Source organism: Hibiscus syriacus, unplaced genomic scaffold (genome assembly GCF_006381635.1).
Source record: "Hibiscus syriacus cultivar Baekdansim isolate YM2019G1 unplaced genomic scaffold, ASM638163v2 tig00110505_pilon, whole genome shotgun sequence".
NCBI lineage: Eukaryota > Viridiplantae > Streptophyta > Magnoliopsida > Malvales > Malvaceae > Hibiscus > Hibiscus syriacus.
Genome location: NW_024062765.1, coordinates 1504368 through 1523837, shown reverse-complemented (window position 1 = coordinate 1523837; position 19470 = coordinate 1504368). Strand labels below are relative to the sequence as shown.

Here is a 19470-nt window from a genome sequence, read left to right as displayed (position 1 = left end):
TGGCATAAGGCGCGGTCCATGCATCGCGTCTTACCCAGCGTGTCGCCATATCTACATAAGGCGCGGTTCATGAGTCGCTTCTTACCACACGTGGCGCCACATCAGCGTAAGAAGTGGTGCATGGGTCGCGCCTTCCTGCAAAGGGTGTTAGATCGAGAAATAAAGTCGAAATGGTGTCTGACAGAGAAATAATGTTTTTAAGAGTGATATTTCAAGAAATTCGCCCCTTTTTAAAGAGGATATATTTTATTAGAGTTAAAAGTCAGTCAACTCTTGTCTTGCACGGTGGAAGGATGCTAGATGAATTGTCCAAACATGTCACATTATTCTTCAACAACTGTTGAAATCAAGTGACCGATATATTACGAAACAATAATATCAGTAATTATTTTATTATTTTTAAAAATTAAATGCTTAAAACAGAAACTTAATCATACTTCAATTACCATTTATATACTTTACTCAAATAAAAACCTACCTTTAAATATATTTTACCCTAGACTTTTTTTTTTTTTGTGAATAACATTTTACCCTAGACCGAGTAGTGCCGTCCTTTGTTACTTTCTCTCCAAATTTTTCCCTTGCCCTTTTCTGTAATATGTCGGGAAGCACATCTTCTTCCTCCTCTCCTTTGGATCAATCATCTTCGAATAACAGTAAAGAGTTGAGGACGGAGAAATTAGAAGGATTGACTGAGAATAAGTGTAATTATTCGGTGAAAAGCGAGTCCGATACCGATGATGAATCCCTAATAACTGACGAAGAGTATAAACGCTACTCGGATGCTGTGAAGGCCAGCGATGTAATCTTCGTTACCTGTGTTTTCTCGCTAGATTTTGGCTTTTATTATCTTATTTTTGTGTTCACAATTTCCCCCATTTGATTTACTTTAGGGATTTGATGTTCCTCGTTTAACTGGAGGAGATTTCTATTATGGTGGTGGAATTGTTCCTCTTCGCATGTGTGATTATTATCGTACAACACTGGAGCCATTTTGCGTTGCTGCTATGAATCATTACAACCAAGACAAGGTTAGTTTGGATTTTATTTTTCTCCATATATATATTTTTTCATCGTGAACTAGGAAAATAACTATAATTATTGGATTTTTTTTCAGAAAACAAATTATGAGTTTGTGAGACTGATAAAGGCAAATGATCAAGTCTTAGGTTGTTTTATAAATTATTATTTAACCATAGAGGGAAGGACGTCTGAAAACAGCACTAAGATTTTTGAAGCAATAGTTACGGAATCTCTAGGTGATCCGGAGGTCCAGTTTTGTAGGGAAAAGGCTCCTCCAACCGAGACGGGTATGGATCTTGTATCTCTTACAAAATGATAGATACATGATATTTTGTATCTGTGTCATTTTATTGGCTTCTTCTTTGACATTTAGCACAGCTATTTGATTATGAGGGATGTGTCTTTGTTCTTTGTTCATAAATTCTCTTTGTCGGAGACAAACACGCAAATTGGATTATTTTTTGATGTCATTTGCATCATCACTAATTGACCTCTGTTTAAAGAGACATGTTCTTATTTTGTAAATTAGGATTTCACTTTTTGATTCTAAATAATCTTTAGAGGAGCACAATGATGTTAAGTCATCAAACTTGGTCTTTTTACCCTTTTCTTTGGATGAATTTGTACATTCTTCGAGTTTCAGTCTCTGTTCTATTACTTTGCTTTTGTGTCTTTGTTTGTAAGGAAAAAACTCTAATGGCTTTCTATTGATAAAATAGGGTTGGCTTAGAAATAAATAAAATCAGCTCGGATATCTTGGAATTAAATGACATGGCGTCTTCTTTGGAATTCTCTCTTGTAGTCTTTGATTTTTATTAAATTTATATGGGTATGCAATGCTAAATTTGTGAGATTGTTTTCTTGATAGTATAGGTGGAATTACAGATGGTATGGCTTATTTTCTTGTTTATGTGAGTGTTAATATAACTGATAAGTTCATCGCATGGTGGTAATCCATGTTTCCTTCCGATCAGTAGTAGATGATATCATGTTTTATGCTTGATAGAAGGTTCGGTACTTTTATGTTTTTCCCCATCTCTATTTTTTAATTGCTTTCACTCCTTTCCTTTTGTTATCAGTTTATTATCCTGCATTTTGATTTCTACTGTGGTTTCTTAAGTTTTATATGAATACATATAAGTATACATGTGTCTATATGTATGGAGAGAGAGTGTTGATTTGATTTGAATTGATTGAGATTATGGGAAAGTGGGGATTTTTTTTTAGTGTTGGCTTTAACTTTGCCTATGAGGAAGCTTTGAATGAGGGAAGAAAGTTTCTATCTTTGCAGAAGTTGGATCTTGTTCAGGTAGGTAGTTTGATTATATCTAAAGCTTATGAAGATCTAGTAATTTCACGTTAAATCTTATATAGTTAATATATAACAATTTAGCATTACTATATTTGGCACTGCATTAGTTGACTAATGTTTGAAATCTTTTAAATTGCATTATTTATGGGCATTTTCTTGTTCTGACCACAAATTATTGTGTGGTGCTTACTGAAAAACAACTATCTATTCTGCACTTAAGCATATTGGCCATAGTGGAAAATTTGGGGAGAGTTGAATTGGTTTTTACTTATATTTCGATGAGAACTGGGTTCCTTTATTCTAAACTTCAATTCCCTGTATTTCAGGAAATGCTGAAGGAAGCAGCGGGAAGTAGGACAGATGAAAACGTTATTTAAGTAGCTGCCTCAGTGGTCGAATATTCCTCAAGCAATCAGTAAACTAAGTGGACAATTTGTTTTTAATTTATTAAAATTTTAATTATTTTTCCTATCTTAAGTTTTAGTTTAAATAAAACCTCATTACTTTTGAAAAGATGTTTCCATGTAAAAAGATATTTTTAACATCAAGTTTTTGTAATGTTCAGTTAAGATTTATAGTGAAAAATAACAATGTCCCATTAACGGTCAACGTCTCTACAAAGGTAGAAGTCTACATAGTATAGCTTTTGGTAACAAGGGTAAAAGTGTCTCCAGTGTTCCATTTCTACGTCTCATTACTCTCTTCTCAAAATGTATCGTCTAATAAAACATGCAAAAATATTGTTTTCAAATTTCAGAATCTTTTTTTTCATACGAGATGCCTTTGTATTATTTTTTTATTCAATCCTGTGACGTTCTCGTTATTGGTCACTGTAGTGGTGGGTTTTCATATGTTCTTTGTCTTACGTTTTTCATTTTCAGCAAGGTAAATAAATAGAAATTTCTTTTTGTTCAGTTCTAATAGCTAAAGCATTATATTATGGTTTTTTTTTTGTTAGTGTAGGCTAACTATGGGATGCTTTTTGTAACTATTGCAACAAAGCTTTGCATCTGTTTCTTATTCATTTAATGTTTATAGTTAAGTTTTAGTGGAAATTCACTCTAATCTAATGTAGATAAAGAGTGAGAGAGACTATGGTGGATAGAAATATGTACATAACATATTTGGCTCCATTCCTTATGTGATGCTTCATTTTAGGTTTCCTGTATAATATTCGGCCTGTGTCACCTACTCAAAACTTCCCACAGAGAATAGAAACTTAACATTTTCATTTGGAATAGTTTTCATTGCTTCCTTTAATATTTCTTGAAATATAGGGACTGGAACTTTAAAATAAAATAATTCAGTTCTCGGCAAAATATAAGTAAAAACCAATTCAGTTCTCTTAAAAAATTTCACTATGACTATTATGCATTAAGTGTAGAATAGATAATTGTTTTCCAAAAAGCACAACACATCGGTTTGTTATCAAATTAAATAAATTGAATAACTACAGTTAAATTCACAGATATTCGTTCAACATCAAATATATCAAAAATCATTGGTAACAAGAAAACATTAACAAATAATATAATTCAAAATATTTTAAACACTAATCAATTAGTCCACTATCAAATATAACTCTCAATTATTTGATCAATTTGTTAATAGTATCTAACCCTTTCTTACGAAATTTTTTTATATAAGGTAATATCTGTCCAAAGATAGTTTCATTTGATTTTGGTCGCTCACACTCTTGACATTCATAATGCTTGAACCCGAGATCAAAGAATAACAACAATTCATTTACCACTGAGATCGCTTGAGTCGTTCTTCTTAAGTATTAAATATGACGTTATCAGTTCTATTAACACTCACACAAGTAAAAAGTCGGTTATCTTATTTGAAATTACATCTATACTATCAGAGAAATAATTTCAAACGAATTAGATATTATATACTCGTAAATTTAATAAAAATAAAAGATTATAAGAGAAACTCTAAAAAATACATTGTCTCTTAATTTCGAGATATCTAAGTCAATTTTATTTTATTAATAGAAAGTCATTAGAGTTTATTCCTTGCAAATAAAGACATAAAAGTGAAGTCATAAAACAGAGAATGAAACACAAATAATGTGCAAAGTCCTTCAAAGTATAATTCGACATCTTTGTGTTCCTTTAAAGAATTTTTCTAATCAAGCAGTGAATTCTTAAATGGTAAAAACACACACACATATCTCACCGAGGAGATGCAATTAGTCAGTGATGTAAATGGGGCTTAGACTATTTAAGACAGTCAAGTCAATCCATGACATTGGTATCAAGAATTATTTTAATTCGTATTCTCTTAAATTGTCAGAATTTATGAACAAATAATAAAGACTCATCCTTCATAATCAGATAGTTGTGCTAAAAAACAAACAATAAACCTTCAAATGACATGTATCAAAGATTTCAAGAATTTATCTGTTATTTTGGTAAGGGTAATAAGATCAATATCTGCTTTGGAAGGGGGAGTAAATTCACCTGTAATTGTTCAGTTTATTTAAGCTGACCACAGAGTCGTATTTTCTGAAAAACTATTCTCTTTTTTGCACTTATGCATATTGGTGATATTGGAAAATTTGGGGTTTGAATTTGTTTTTACTTATTTTGTTGGAAACTGGTTTCCTCGATGTTAATCTGCCAGCTCCTGTATTTCAGGAAATGCTCAAACAACATTTAAAAAAGGCTAGTTCCCAAACAACATAAGATACTTTGCATCACCTAAACCCATTCTTTATAGATTACAGATTACAGATTATAGATAATTAGATATGTGTGTTATTGAGCTTTGGCTTTGAAATTTGTGGATGATGAAGTGAAAGGATATTTGTTACACCAGTAATATTTACATCATAACTAAACAAAGGCGATGTTCATAGATAGGCAATTTGAATGAATCACATGTAAAAACTGGCATTGTATGAACAGAGTTCCCTTACCATTGATCTGTTTCAAGTATCAATATATTTGTCAATGCTAGCAGCCAAGGTAGACTTGGGCACTGCACCGATGATGCTCTCTTTCTTCTCCCCATCCTTGAAAAACAGCATGGTGGGGATGCTCCTGATCCCAAACTGTGTGGCGATGCTGGGGCTTTCATCGGTGTTGAGCTTGTAACAAGCTATCTTTCCAGAGTACTCTTTTCCTAAATTTGCAATCACCGGTTCAATCATGCGGCAGGGTCCGCACCATGGTGCCCAAAACTCCACTAGAACTGGAGTTTTACTCCCCAACACAAGTTCGTTCCAGTTTGCTTCTGTCACCGCATCAACTGCAAAACAAACCTTTACATAAACTTATACGATGAGCAATGCTTTAATTAAGAGAAATAGCCTCATACCTTGGTCAACAGCTTCACGAGCTTTGCAGATGAGCCTGGGATTTTGGCATCTGCCATTGAATGAATGGGTAAAAGATGAAGAGAATGAGAGATTGGGTTTGTTCAACCCTTGAAATGTCGGCAAATGAGTCTTCTCAACAGATGTTAAATGAGAGTGGTTGCTTTGCATCACAGCAGCTCTGGTATTGCAAACTGAGCTCAACCGAAAACAGTTCTCCAGGGCCATCTTCAGCTCTTCCCTTAGAAGTCTTGCAAGGATGAAAAATGTTGAAGATATGGGACCTTCAAGGGTGTGATATTTTCCCCTTGGGCTCGTTTTAGAAAATTTGTGTCTTAGTGATTGTGAGGTGCAGGGAAGAGTATAAGAAATTGAAGTGGATAACACTTTATTTAGTGAAATTTTACATGGTTGGTTGGCCACAAATTTCTCATCGATTAACCATTTGCACAATGTAGGCCTTACGTACATTTGTTGGCATTGTTGGCCTTTTCTAGGTAGTAGCAGATTAAACCGTAACATAAACCGTAAAACGGACATGAATCGCATTAAAAAAGAAGTTACTTAAACGGGAGTAAATATCATGAGTTCGTGTTGGACATAGTCCCTACTAGTCCCTGAGATTTTACATCAGCAAAAAAGAATTGCATCTGGATCCTACACAAAATTATAGTTACAATGCCATACATAACTAAATCAAAAGGCCATGTATGGGAAAACGGTAACATTAACCCGATAATTTTACCTCCATGCTGAAGCAACAATCAAGGTTTTGCCTTCCCAACCAAAATGAAGTGCGCCTAAATCCTCATCCAGCTTGTACCTGTCACAGTACTCCCTGATAAGCTTCCGGATCATATCGATCACATTTGAACTCATCGGACAAGAAGTGAAGCCGGCCATCATCATCCTTGCCCTCCACTTTCCAGCAACCTCGTATCGCTCTATTCTTTCCTCTCCCTCACAAGCAACAATGTTGACTATATCTCGTGCCAAGCACTGCCTTTCAACATTCATCCTGTCCTGACTCTCCCGTGGAAGTGTAGCATCCAGGGACTCAAATACAGTGGAGTAATAACTATAGGCTTCAATAAACCTAGAGAAAAAGGGAGAGGTGTTTGTGTTCACATCTTGCTCAACGACAGTAACAAGTTTCGGATTTAAGCTCTTAACCATCTGAAGAAGCTGGTCTCGCTGATTTATGGTTGAAACACTCTCATCAGGCATGTGGTGGAGCTGAAATGCAAAGTTCACTACAAGTGCTTCTCCGGGTCGGCAATCAACCATAGATGGAGTAACAAGTGAAGTCCTAGAGGCAACAGCATGAAACTCAAATGACACACCAAGTACTTCAGCTAGTTTCTCAAGTCTTAGTCCGATAATTTCAAGACCTCCATTAAGACGTTGAACTGACTCGGGATCATCAACCGCAGTTAACCTCAAGTGAGGTGGCTTACCAGGCAACTTAGCAATTGATTGAATTAGTGTAATATATTGGCTACCTTGACTTATATCAAAATCTATTATATGTACTCTCTTTTCATCTTCAAATGCCTCTATAATTGCACCATTTGCTGCCATAAACCCGAATTTAAAACAAGGGCACACCTCAAAGAGGATTTGCATGGCTGCAAGCCTATCAGAAGAAGGGGGCTCTTTGCATTTTAAAGCTTTATAAAGATATTTTCCAGATGCAGCCACACGAGCAGCAAGACCTTCAACCATGTATGCCGCGATTCTCTGAGGAGGATCTCCTTGAACCGACACCAGCTGGCGAAGTTCATTTATTATGGCTGAAGCTACTTCAATGTTGCCTTCTGCAAGTATACCAGCACACTCGATAAGCATTTGCTTAGGAGTTCTAGATGAAACATGTGATGCCTCTATGTGGCTGCTGACGCGACTGAGATTATAATCCAAGGATGACGACTCCTTGGGCGGTTCATGAATCGATTCTGTTCTTATAGGACCGGACCATTCACCATCTATTTCCATGTTCAGGCCAGCGCCAAACATATCTTCTACATCAACATCATTATCAGCAAGCAGATCTCTCTCCAGTTCTTGAAGCATCAGTTTCATCTTATCTGTATCGGCATCAAATGTATCTGCACTTTGGACTTCCAAGTAATCTGATAAAAGAAATAAGAAAAAATAAGAGTTCAATGGTTTTTGAGCAGTTATGGAGAAAAATGAAGTACCTCTTAGCTGGTCAGAAGTGACATCCTGCAGGGGAAACGAACTTCCCGAAACCTCAGAACTAGATGGATGTGTCAGATCTTCCGAAGGAGAGTCATCAAAGTACTTCTCATAGCTCTCCCTGCTGTAAGAATCAGTGACGTATACAGGCCTATGCTTATCAGTGCCAAACATTTGAGTGGACAAGCCAGAACCGTCACCACTACCCTGAACTGAATATTGCTTTGTATTTCTACATGCTGCAATAGCCGGTTCCGCTGATCTTACTAAAGACATGGTTTCAACTCTTGGGGTGGACGTATTACAAAATGAATCCTGAAGAAAATAATGCAAGTACAACTTAAACGGTAGATTATCTCATATTTCATAGTAGTAGGAGGAACCTAATATGCATTACTGATGCAAGACGTGAAATAAAGAATGCCTCTCTAAGTAAACTGGCTATGAACTTGAATAGGTTATGATTAACATGAGATAAGCCACGCGATCTGACTAACAACCAGCATCAAGGTAAGACAGGTTAACAACAAACAAGTTGCCCCTATGTAATAGTTGGACCACCACATCATCTGTTATTTGTTGCAAGGTTATTTCTAGATTTCATATAACTAGGAACTCGGAATTCCTTCACTGTTTAGTTCTTTCTGATCATCCACTTATTGAAGATCAACCCAGAAGGTCACAAATGAGGATGGTGACAGGTAAAGCAATATGATCTAAACAAAGTTCATACTTGAAAATGAAATTTCTGCGTTCTGAGACTTGAAACATCTTAACAACGATGGCGAGAGGCAAGATAACGGATATAATAAAACATTTTTTACCATGATTTGGTAACAACAGTAATGCATAAATAACAGAGAAAGGTAGATAAGCTATGAAGCTGCAGACATAGCAATAAAACACTCTGTTGAGACAAATCATAAATCCCAAGAGGAACAGAACCCAAACTGAAATTATCAAACAAATATACAAAATAATTTCTTACAAGGACTAAATTTCAAGATAAGACTGTTAATTTAGGAACAACAGGCATCAAACAGGATCATGAAAAACAAGCACGTCAAGAGGATCATAAAATAATTAATTTTGAGACAAGTTACTGATTTATATCATTTGAAGAATCATCTAATAGTGAATAAGAAAATCAATGAATATGAAAAGCTTCCAAGGCTTTCCACTGCACCTGCTACATGAGAAAGACATCAAGAGGAAGCAGCAAAGATCAATATTGCTACAATCAAATCCACCAATTGAGCAGATAACACCATATAAAGATGAACCTCGGAATTGTGTTCCAAGGGAGAAGAAGAAAATTAAAGGCTTTGACCTTGTATTAAAATGATCAAAATACAAGCCCAAAAGCAAATATACCTCATTTTTTGTTATTCTTTAATCATATTTTAAAATTAAAAAAAGGGGGAAACTTTAGATTATGAGGTTAGGAATGAATAAGATAACAAACCCCACCAACGAAGAAGAAACAAAACCAAACTTGTAATAAAATAAAGAAACAAGACATAGAAAAGGAAATGTTTAATTAAATATAATGGAGGATTGCAAAAGGGTTTAAAGCTAAAATATACTACAACTTGAACAAATCAATGTTCCATGACTTCATATTCAAGAACAAAATGAAAGAAAATCAAATCTTCTGGAATCTAAAGTAATAAAAGCATGGGAAAAAAAGAAGAAAAGTAGTGAGAAATTCACCTTGAACTCAAAAAGCTTTTCTTTTTTGGGTGTTCATAGTTCTTACTTTCTATAAACAGAGAAACTTCTGACTTTTTTCCCAAGACTTCTGCCATCTTTATTCTTTACTTTTGCGGGTTTTTTCTTTTCTTTCATTTATCTTTAGTTTGCATGTTTATACCAACTTGTCTGACTTATGTAAGCTATTATAAGCTTATATTTTAAATATATATTAATTTTAAAACTTAGAATTTAAAATTCTAATATTTAAACTTTAAAAATTAAAACCTGAAATTATAATGTTTAAAATTATAACTTTAAATATGATTTTGAATTTTAAAATAAATAAATTTATACAAATTAAAATTTACGTAATATAATTTTCATATATAATATATATTTGTGCTCCTCCTATCTTCTATGGTGTGGTCCAAACCAATAGCATGCCATTGTAGCACCATTAGTGGGATTTCTTTTCATGTATCTTAATCTTCACTTAAAATAGATATTATTTTGTAATAATTTTAATTAATAAAAAAATTATTTTAATCTTAATCGTTTAATCCATTTCAAAATTTTATATGGAATTATACACAAATCTAGTTAAAATAAAAGATAAATTACAAATTTCATCTATGAGTCTACTATCACTCTTATTTTAATTATTATTTAAAAAAAAAATCAATCTAATCTATAAATTTTAGGCATTGATTTTTTTTCATTCCACAAATAAATAATTAGCAGTATCATGACATGATAAACGATATCAAAATGACGTTGTTTTGAAAAGATAAATTTTACACCAAAAAGACATTGTTCTGAATCCTTACAAAATTATTTTCCCCCTTCATTTTCCTATTTTCTTCTTTCTTTTCCTTTTCTCTTCGTCTTCTTTTTTCTCCATCTACATAGATTCTAATAACCACATCGATCACCATCAGTTACAACTGATAATGACCAATGAGTATCAATATTTCTTATGAAACCCGTTTCACGTTTCTAAATGTGAATTTGGTGTTTATTTAATTACAAAACACTCCAAATTTTACATAAGCATATGAGTGTACAAGTTCGTAAATTTAACAAGATACTTCTCAAAATGTAAGGATGTTATTATTCCTATCACTTGTAGTTTTTCTTACAATTTTTTTTTTGAATGATTCTTATTTGAGGAAAGGAAATGAGAATTTTATTTTTAATGAGTATTTAACTCATAATTTAAGAAGAAAAAAAGATGTCAACTTAGAGCTTTTAACCACTACATACTAAAAATTGTTAACTTACTTGTCATTGTTGTTTATTATAACCAAAGGTGGAATTATGATAGAAGAGTTATTGGTAAGTATGCATGAATGTTGACCAACTTAAAATTCAAAAATAAAAAATTTAAATTTTGATATCATTCATTTCATCGTGTGCGAGTGCAGGTAATAATTTCATGTTTGTTTTCCAAGTATAACATGCTGGCATCTAAAATTGCGACTAAAAGCTTGGTTATATCCTACATGTTTTGATCATTAACAAAAACAATTCTATGAGCTTTGTACTGGTTTTATCTTTGTTTATTATTGCATCTCTGCCACATAATTTTTTGGATAAATTTCAAATTTCAACACTCAGGGTTTTCACACTTACAATTTGAAATGGTATTTTTTTTATATTTCTTCGCCTTTCCTTGCTCCTTTCTTCTTCTTCGGTCACAACCCCTTCATTTTTTTTTCATGTTACAAAGGGTGTTAAAGTTGACATTGACGTCCTTTTGACATTAAACGTTTGTAACTTTGGTATTCTTGGTACTCGAACCCATGACTTCAAGAATTAACAATAATTATTTTATTACCGAATTAATTGGGGTTCATACTAAAGTTTACAATTTTAAATCTAAAAAAAGAAAGATTTTAAATCTTAAATGAGTAGTCACAATTTTTATTTTTTGGTCTAAATTTCAAGTTGATGCTTATAATAATAATAATAATAAAGTATGGCATATCACTGAAAAATAGTTGATAAAATGGCAGGACGACTAAAATAATTCAATATATAAAATGTAATGATTAAATTGAAAAATTTTAAACTCAAATTAAGATTGAAGGTAAAGTTTAGTGATAAAATTTATAAGTTACCCTAATTTTCTGTGAGTTTAAGCTATAATAACGTCAACAAGGGGATTGACGTAAAAGACTGTAGGCTCGTATATCGAAAACGCGTGAACGGGTAGAAAGACGGATAAGGCCTCCAGAAACTACTTATATTACTTCATTCTCGGTGACCAAATACACACGTCGAATTGGGCAACCTTGGAAACTCCGAGAATTTGTCAACGCTGAAATAAAACTAGTGAAAACCTTCTTCTCTAAGAATCCAAAGTCCATAAATTTTGGTGCCTTTTATTCAGAAAATCAAAACTAAAATACTGTCACGTAATTGCTGAACAAGTGATATTATGGAAATTAATGTAGATTTATATATTAAGGACATGTTTATAAGAAAAACCATCTAACAATATTGCAATAGGAAATGAATATATAAAAAAAAACTAAGGTTGTGGGCATGGTCGTAAGAAGTAGTGGGAATTAGGCATTGAAAATATTCCAATTAATTAATTAATTATGGAGTCCCGATCCGTTCTTTCACTATATAATCCCCAACAATCTCATTTAGCGATGGTAACGGGTCGAGTTCGGGTTGGGTATTGGTCCCCCATTTCCGTCCATGTTTAAAAAATTCGTACTCGTCCCCGTTTAAAAAACGCGGAGATTTAAACGGGGATCCCATCGGGTAATCGGGGAAACAGATATCCCTGTTTAGCATAAACGGTTATTTAAACGGGTATCAGGTCAGGTATATATATATTTAAACGGGTAGAAAGACGGATATCCCAACAATAATTATTTTTAATATTTATCTGGCCGGATAATCGGGTCGGAGATTACCAAATCCGTTCCCGTTTAGCATAAATGGTTTTTTCCCATCCCCGTTTATTATCCCCAAACCCGACCCGTTTAATTCGATTTTTCCCGTCGGATTCGAGTTTTTTTGCCATCCCTAATCCCATTAGGCTTTAGTCTAACAAATTGTTTCTTCCTTTCAACATGATTAGAATTTGACTAACTTACAATTCACAACTGGATAAGAAGAAAATACTAATTCAACTTTTTTTTGAAACGGATTTTTACATGGCAGTATAATATCAACGCATACAAATAAAAACAATCGAAATAGATCTCGTTAAAAAAAATCTCTTTAAACTTAGGTGGAGGGAAAAAATGCACCATATCGATATCAACCGACTCGTACACGATACAAACCAGCTACAAGAAAAATTACATGCCATCCGATGGAGAAGAAACCCTTCCTCATATTAATTTAAAGGGTTTTTAAATGTATATTTAACAGGTACTTGTGGTTGAGATTTAATTGACGGGCTACTTCATTAATCCTACTTCTTAGTAACCAAAGTGACTTTATTATAACTAATCATCCCATTTAATTAAACAAGCATCATGATTCATGCCAATGAATAAAGAATGCCTTGCATACAATAAATAATTCAAGGGATAGTCATTTTATTATCTGGGGTGAATTATAAAAATATGGAATTTTATTTAGTTTTTATGGCATGATCACAGGAAATGAATGATAGTGCGATGTCATTTACCATTTTTCATTGATTATTTGATGTCCGACGTGGTTTTGAAAATAAAAATGAAAAATTTATTTTAATTGGATTCTCGAACACAAAGTTATAACTTTTTCACGTCTTAGACTATATTTACAGTTCAAACACCAAGATCACTAATTTCTTTAAACTTAATGTTTCACTCAAAAAAGTAATTTTTGAAAATTTTATTTTGGTCTCTATACTTTCATATCTTTACATTTTGATTTCAAAATTATTAAAGAGTGGAAGAGAGAGTTGCTTACGATTTTGCTAAAGATGTCCTTAATTGTTGGCGATTTTACCAGGTTTTACAGCATTCGCCCCATTTTCATAAATGATTTTTCATGAACCATATTTTCCTAAAAAAAACTTCATTCTCAAGATTACCCTCATCTTGTACGTTTTTCTTTTTTCCTTTTTGAAAAAGAAGTTTTATATAATTTTATTAATATAACATATATATAAAACAGGACATAGTCACACACATCGTTAAAACACCTTACTAGATTTAATTGAAGGAAAAAGAGTAGGCCATACCGATGTAACTAACAATAACTGATCCTTACACATGGCAAAACCAAGTTTAACATCCAACCTACCCCACGCTCACTATTAGACCACGCTAAAGACATTAGCAGTTAATATACACTACCCTGACCAGGGATCGACAACTCCCACGAATTGTTTCAAATATGAACGCATACCTCTTCTATCCAAACTACATTCTCAAGAACGGCTCCCCACAAAAAAACGACTTCTCTACATCTACCAAAAGATGAGCAGGGTACAAAACTAGATCGACCCGAAAAAGCAGAATTGTTGAAGATAAAACTCTGCGGGTTACATTAACTTCGAACAGATACTTAAGGGGCTTAAATAACCACACCACTAAATTTGGGGACCAATGTCATCAAAACTGATTTCTCGCTAGACCCAAACCCCTTAAAGCATTTTGTGCCCTTATAGAATCTTCATTGCACCTGCATAAAAGCTCAATATCTCACAACAGTCTTCTGGTTTTGCACAACACTAATTGCAGTTGCATTGGGCATGTAATAAACTCTTGAATAGAAGAGATGGAAAGGGGCCATTTGCTTTTGGAGCAAACTCCAATCCTAAGGATCGCCAAATCGAAAATTTGCTCTTCACTGTACGGCTGTACCTTCTCTTGTTGAACAAAATATCATTTTTACATAGCCATATAATTCCAAAGAAACCCATATTACATATTGGTTTGTACTCCCGTCGAAGCTTTTGGCTATCCTATGCAATAAGCAAAGATTTCACAATTCCTGGAAAAACGATATTAATCTTCCAAGACAAGCATCATCTTTGTCAAACTCTCCAGATAATCTTGAAATGACATAAGAGATGATTAATCGATTCCGGCTCCTTATTACAAAGAACACTAGCTTGTCTCCAACCACGAAACACCACGCTTCAATAATGCCACTAAAGAGGGTATTCTTTGTTGAACAACCTTCCAAACGAAGGCTTCAACCTTTGGTGGAGCTAAATTTGCTCACACTAATTTTCAGAAACATAATGCACTGACACATAAACTCTTCGGCCATTAGAAGAACCAAGCCACCTGAAACAATCAACTGCAGCACAACTCTATTTATTACATTCAAAAAATCATTTCAAATACTAACTTCCCATTCGAATAACGCCCGATATTCCAATCTTAAATACCATTTATCTTAGAATCAAAATCACTTACTTTTCCAGTCTTCTTTATAGCGATGCTAAATCAATGCATAACATTGCACATGAATTATTATTTTGAATTAAAACTAAAAAGTATTGCTACTTGGATTGCTATGTTAAATAAAAATTAAAATTATTAAAAGTTTTGTTTAGTTTAAAAAATCAACTGAATTAGTTGAAATTATTTCGGTTTGATTAGATTTTTTTAATAAATAATTTAATTTAATTAAAGATCCAGTTTTAAAAAATATAACGTGCCTATTTAATTTAATTTAATTTAATTATTAATTTAACGGTCATTTAAACACCCTAAAAAAATCCAAAATATTATATTCAACTTTTTTCGGGAAACAAATATTATTCTCAATTATACTCTCCTTATGAAAAAAATAAAAATCACACATTTATGATTAGAAAGGTAGCGAATGTCTTTTAAATATAAATGTCGGACCGTTTTTCGGTTGGACCCGGAATTGGGTTTCAACTTGAAATGAATGGATTAAAGTCGTCACCGACCATTTTAAAATGAATTTAGGTGGGTTAGACACCATCTTACCTGATCTGCGTTGTACCAGAAACGTGTCGGGTTCGGGAGTCGGTTACGGTCAAGGAAGGATTAGCACCCTTGAACCGCCCTTTCGGTACCAATTAATTTACCAGTTGTCTTTAATTGCGAAAATTGAAAATTAAAATTTGAAATATTCGATTCGAATAACTTACCTCTGATTGGTTGGAGTTTATTCTAAAAAAGGGCAACAATGTTAGATAAAAGATAAACATATATTAAAAAAAATGATAACATAATAAATCAAAGGAAAAAAATGGAAAATAAGAAATAAATAAAATAAAGTAAAAAAAAAATAATTGAAAAGTGTTAAATGAATATAAAAAATATAGTTACATTGAGAAGAGGAAAAAAAGAAAATAAAAAAATAAAATAAAAGGGAGGAACGAAAGAAATATAAACTTTTAAAAACTAAATAAAAAATAAAAAAATGAAGAAAGATATTTAAAAGAAAAATAAAATAAAATAACAACCTAAAAAAAGGAAAAAGAAAAATTAATTAATTGAAAAGTTAATTAAATGAACGAGGGACCGAATTGAAAGAAAATGAATCTGGAGGATAAAATTATAATGAAATAGGGGCAAAACAAATTATTACAAAGGAAGGGGGACCAAAAGGGAGATTACCCCTTTTAATTTTGAAAACACGGGTATGGGGGCCTAAAACGACGTAGTTTCGATTTCCATATAAGTACACATTCCAAAGGCAAAAAAATGCCAAACCATCCTCATTTTCACATATTTGCAAACTTGAAGAGAGAGAGAGAGAGAGAGTTGAGAACTCTCTCAACTTTTCTTCCTTCGGTCGAATATTGGCCATTGGCTGGTGGCTTCTCCGCCGCACCGACCACTAACTCCCACAAAATGCTCTCCTCCGCGCTGTGAACCCAAAACCAACCTCTAAATCCCCAAAACACACCCCCAGCAAGTGTAGATCTAAAACCAAACCTTCGGCCCCTCACCTTCTCCGACAACCTTTCATTTTTTTCGATGGTTTCTTCGGTTGATGCTTCGGCTTTATATTTTTTGTGTGGGTGTTTGGTTTTGGTCTGTTGTTTTCTGTTTTCGTTGGTTGATGTTTTGGTGTTGATGGATTGCGATGGTTCACACTTTACTATCTTTGTGGCTCTCTGTGTTGGCTGATGTATTCGATCTTGTTTGTGGGTTTCGTTGATGGTACTTTTTTTTGTGTGATTTTTGTGGCTCGATGATATTAGCTGTGTTGATTTCTTCTGTTCTACCCCCTTGGTCGTGTCTCACCGGGGGCTTTTATAACCCCGGTGTGGTTGTTGTTGGCCCCGAAATGAGGGGGTTGTTCCGATTTCCCCGTTCATGTCGTTTGTGATACCGGCCATCTCGAGATGGGTCAGTCCCGGGATAAACGGCCGGCCGTTTCGACGTTGGTGACACGTGATCGTCCATTGCTCTCTTATGCGACGCAATGACATACGTTTCTAGGGTTTCCCAGACCCTAAACCTTTGCTGGGATGGTTCAGGTCCGTTCTGTGGACTATTGGACTTTTGCTGGACCACATTGAACCGAACCAAGACATTGGACCTAAAAAAGAAAAATAAAATGAAAAAAAATTAAAATAAATAAAATGAATAAAATAAAATAAAATAAAAAATAATAATATACTAAATATAATTTATATAATATATATATTTCAAAAATATTTTTTTAACTATATATTATATTTTAAAAAAGTTTTCAAAACTATATGTTATATAGTTTTCAAAATGTTTTAAAAATATTATATAAGTTTTCAAAAAATGTTTTTAAAACTATATATTATATAATTTTTTAAAAAATGTTTTTTTAAACTATATATTATATAATTTTTCAAAAATGTTTTTAAAACTATATATTATATAATTTTTCAAAAAATGTTTTAAAAACTATATACTATATAAGTTTTCAAAATATTTTAAAAACTATACAATATATAAATGTTTTCAAAACTATATATTATATTTTAAAAATATTTTCAAAAACTATATAATATATAAATTTTCAAAATCGTTTTCCGAAAATTATATATTATATTTTGTCATAAACATTTTCACAAACTATATTACTATATACATACATATATATATAATAAAAATATATATATATATATATAACAAAATAATTCTGGGCGAAAATGAGTGTCTACAATAAATAAATAAATAAAACATATATCATTATTCAAATAATATATATTTGATGATAGTCTTTTATAATTTTTGAACAATTAAAAGTTTTCTATTTATGTTTGAATTGTCCATAATTCAATCATAATTTTGTTAGGAAATCTGAATTTATGATTGATATTAAGGAAACTGAATGAACCAAACGACCTTAATGGTAAAAGAATTATTGTTGTTCTTTCAGGTCCCAAGTTCGAGTACCATAAATATCAAAGCCCATTATGAAAATATTAATCATAATTAAAATTTATTGTAGGTCGAAAATTAGTAATATAGTTTAAGGGCTAACAAAGCCCAAAGGCTTTCTAAAGAACAGTAAAGGGTGAAACTCAACCCATTTCTCAAAGTGAAAAATGTACCCACCACCATATGAAATGACCCAAAGGAAATCATAACAATCTATTTTACTAAATAATGACAATCTATTTATTTCAAAAAATAATTAAAAATGAATAAAATGATAATGACATATCAAAGTGTTTTTTCTGTTTGATTTAGCTTATATTAGCTATATAATTAATTAACATTTGATATATATATATATATATATATATATAATGATTTAATCAAAATAAGGTATAACTGTAAACATGAAATTTGTGCATATGAAAATGGTAGGTAGAATGTCAAATAACAATATATTATATACTAATAACCGTTCCAACTTCCCACTAATAACATAAAAGAATAATAATTACTCTGAAAAGCATACCAAGACCAAGGTTGTTCCATTTACCAAGCAACCATTGCTCACCTCATTCTCTCTTGTTTTTCCCAGCACACCACTCCTCACCTTAAAGGCGGCTTGATTGTACAATCTTCACCTACTTTGATTTGGAATGTTAAATATGTATCGCTCTATAATTGGATCACCGATGCCTTTCTTTCCTTGTCTTTCAATTGGTTTTGCTTTGAGGTTTTATCGTTATAAACAGTGTCGGATTAAAAAAAATATTTGTAAAAATGAATATATATATTAACGACATAGAATATTTATTAAATTTTATTTTCGGATAATGGGGATAAGTCCAATTTCCACAGAGTTTGTAAATCGATGACGACTATTTCTAAAGAGAAGCATAAAGTAGCTGAAATGTCATTATCGGCCACCACTAATTATATTTAGGTACTCAAAATTGAAAGAATGGAGATGTCGTGATCTGCTTTTATTTCTTTTTTTTTTTTAAATGAAACTTTCAATTATGCTAAAGAAAAACCAACTAATTTGTACTTGACCCTTATTAAAAATTCAATTTGTTTAGTCATGATATAATGGAGTTAGTTTTAATGAGCAAGGAAAACAACCCAAAATTAGTTTCAACAAAGAAATCCTTATGGGATACTTCATCTCTAGTAAAATTAATATATATATATTTTACTGATGGTATATTAAATAATAATTTTATGAATATAGAATGATTAAAATTGAGATTAATATTGGAGGGGTCAAAGTAGTTTGTTGAGGAATGTGAGTAGGGTTGTGTGTGTGTAAAAATGCAGAAATTTGGATGTAGTTGGGAGTAGTGGCGGATTCAAAAATATTTTTTAGGACGGATATATATATATATATATATATAAATAGGTTAATAACACAAATTTTTTAATAGGGTGGTCACAAATAAAATTTCAGGGTCGACACATCAGTAAAATAGGTAATTAATTGAAGAAAATTTGGGTTTTTGGACACAATAAAATTTCAAGGTAGTTATCATTAATAAAATAAACAACTAATAAAAAAAATCAAATTTCAGGATGAGCACGTGCTCACTCTCAGTCCTCAATGGATCCGC

The 19470-nt window shown here is 32.4% G+C and overlaps 3 protein-coding genes across 7 annotated transcripts; 1 reads left to right on the top strand and 2 right to left on the bottom strand.

Annotated features, from left to right (window-relative positions):
* The first annotated feature begins 531 nt into the window (after positions 1-531).
* LOC120129865 lies at positions 532-2818 on the top strand. The gene is made up of 4 exons (XM_039147270.1): positions 532-802; positions 894-1031; positions 1118-1310; positions 2662-2818. The coding sequence occupies exons 1-4, from the start codon at positions 599-601 to the stop codon at positions 2688-2690; spliced, it is 564 nt and encodes a 187-aa protein (XP_039003201.1). The 5' UTR covers positions 532-598; the 3' UTR covers positions 2691-2818.
* Positions 2819-5224: 2406 nt separating this feature from the next.
* On the bottom strand, positions 5225-6066 carry LOC120130080 (thioredoxin M-type, chloroplastic-like). Its single transcript, XM_039147425.1, has 2 exons — positions 5663-6066; positions 5225-5593 (listed from the first exon to the last, which is right to left on the bottom strand). The coding sequence occupies exons 1-2, from the start codon at positions 5886-5888 to the stop codon at positions 5274-5276; spliced, it is 546 nt and encodes a 181-aa protein (XP_039003356.1). The 5' UTR covers positions 5889-6066; the 3' UTR covers positions 5225-5273.
* A 177-nt stretch (positions 6067-6243) lies between these two features.
* LOC120129845 (scarecrow-like protein 1) lies at positions 6244-9226 on the bottom strand. 5 transcript variants are annotated; one of them, XM_039147250.1, is made up of 4 exons: positions 9046-9225; positions 7862-8174; positions 7607-7792; positions 6244-7534 (listed from the first exon to the last, which is right to left on the bottom strand). In XM_039147250.1, exons 2-4 carry the CDS (start codon positions 8133-8135, stop codon positions 6402-6404), a joined length of 1593 nt encoding a protein of 530 aa, XP_039003181.1. In that variant the 5' UTR covers positions 8136-8174; positions 9046-9225; the 3' UTR covers positions 6244-6401. The 5 variants fall into 5 exon arrangements, with proteins under 5 accessions (XP_039003181.1, XP_039003182.1, XP_039003183.1 ...); XM_039147251.1 differs by having other exon boundaries at positions 7607-7759; XM_039147252.1 differs by having other exon boundaries at positions 7607-7747.
* Between the last annotated feature and the right edge of the window lie 10244 nt (positions 9227-19470).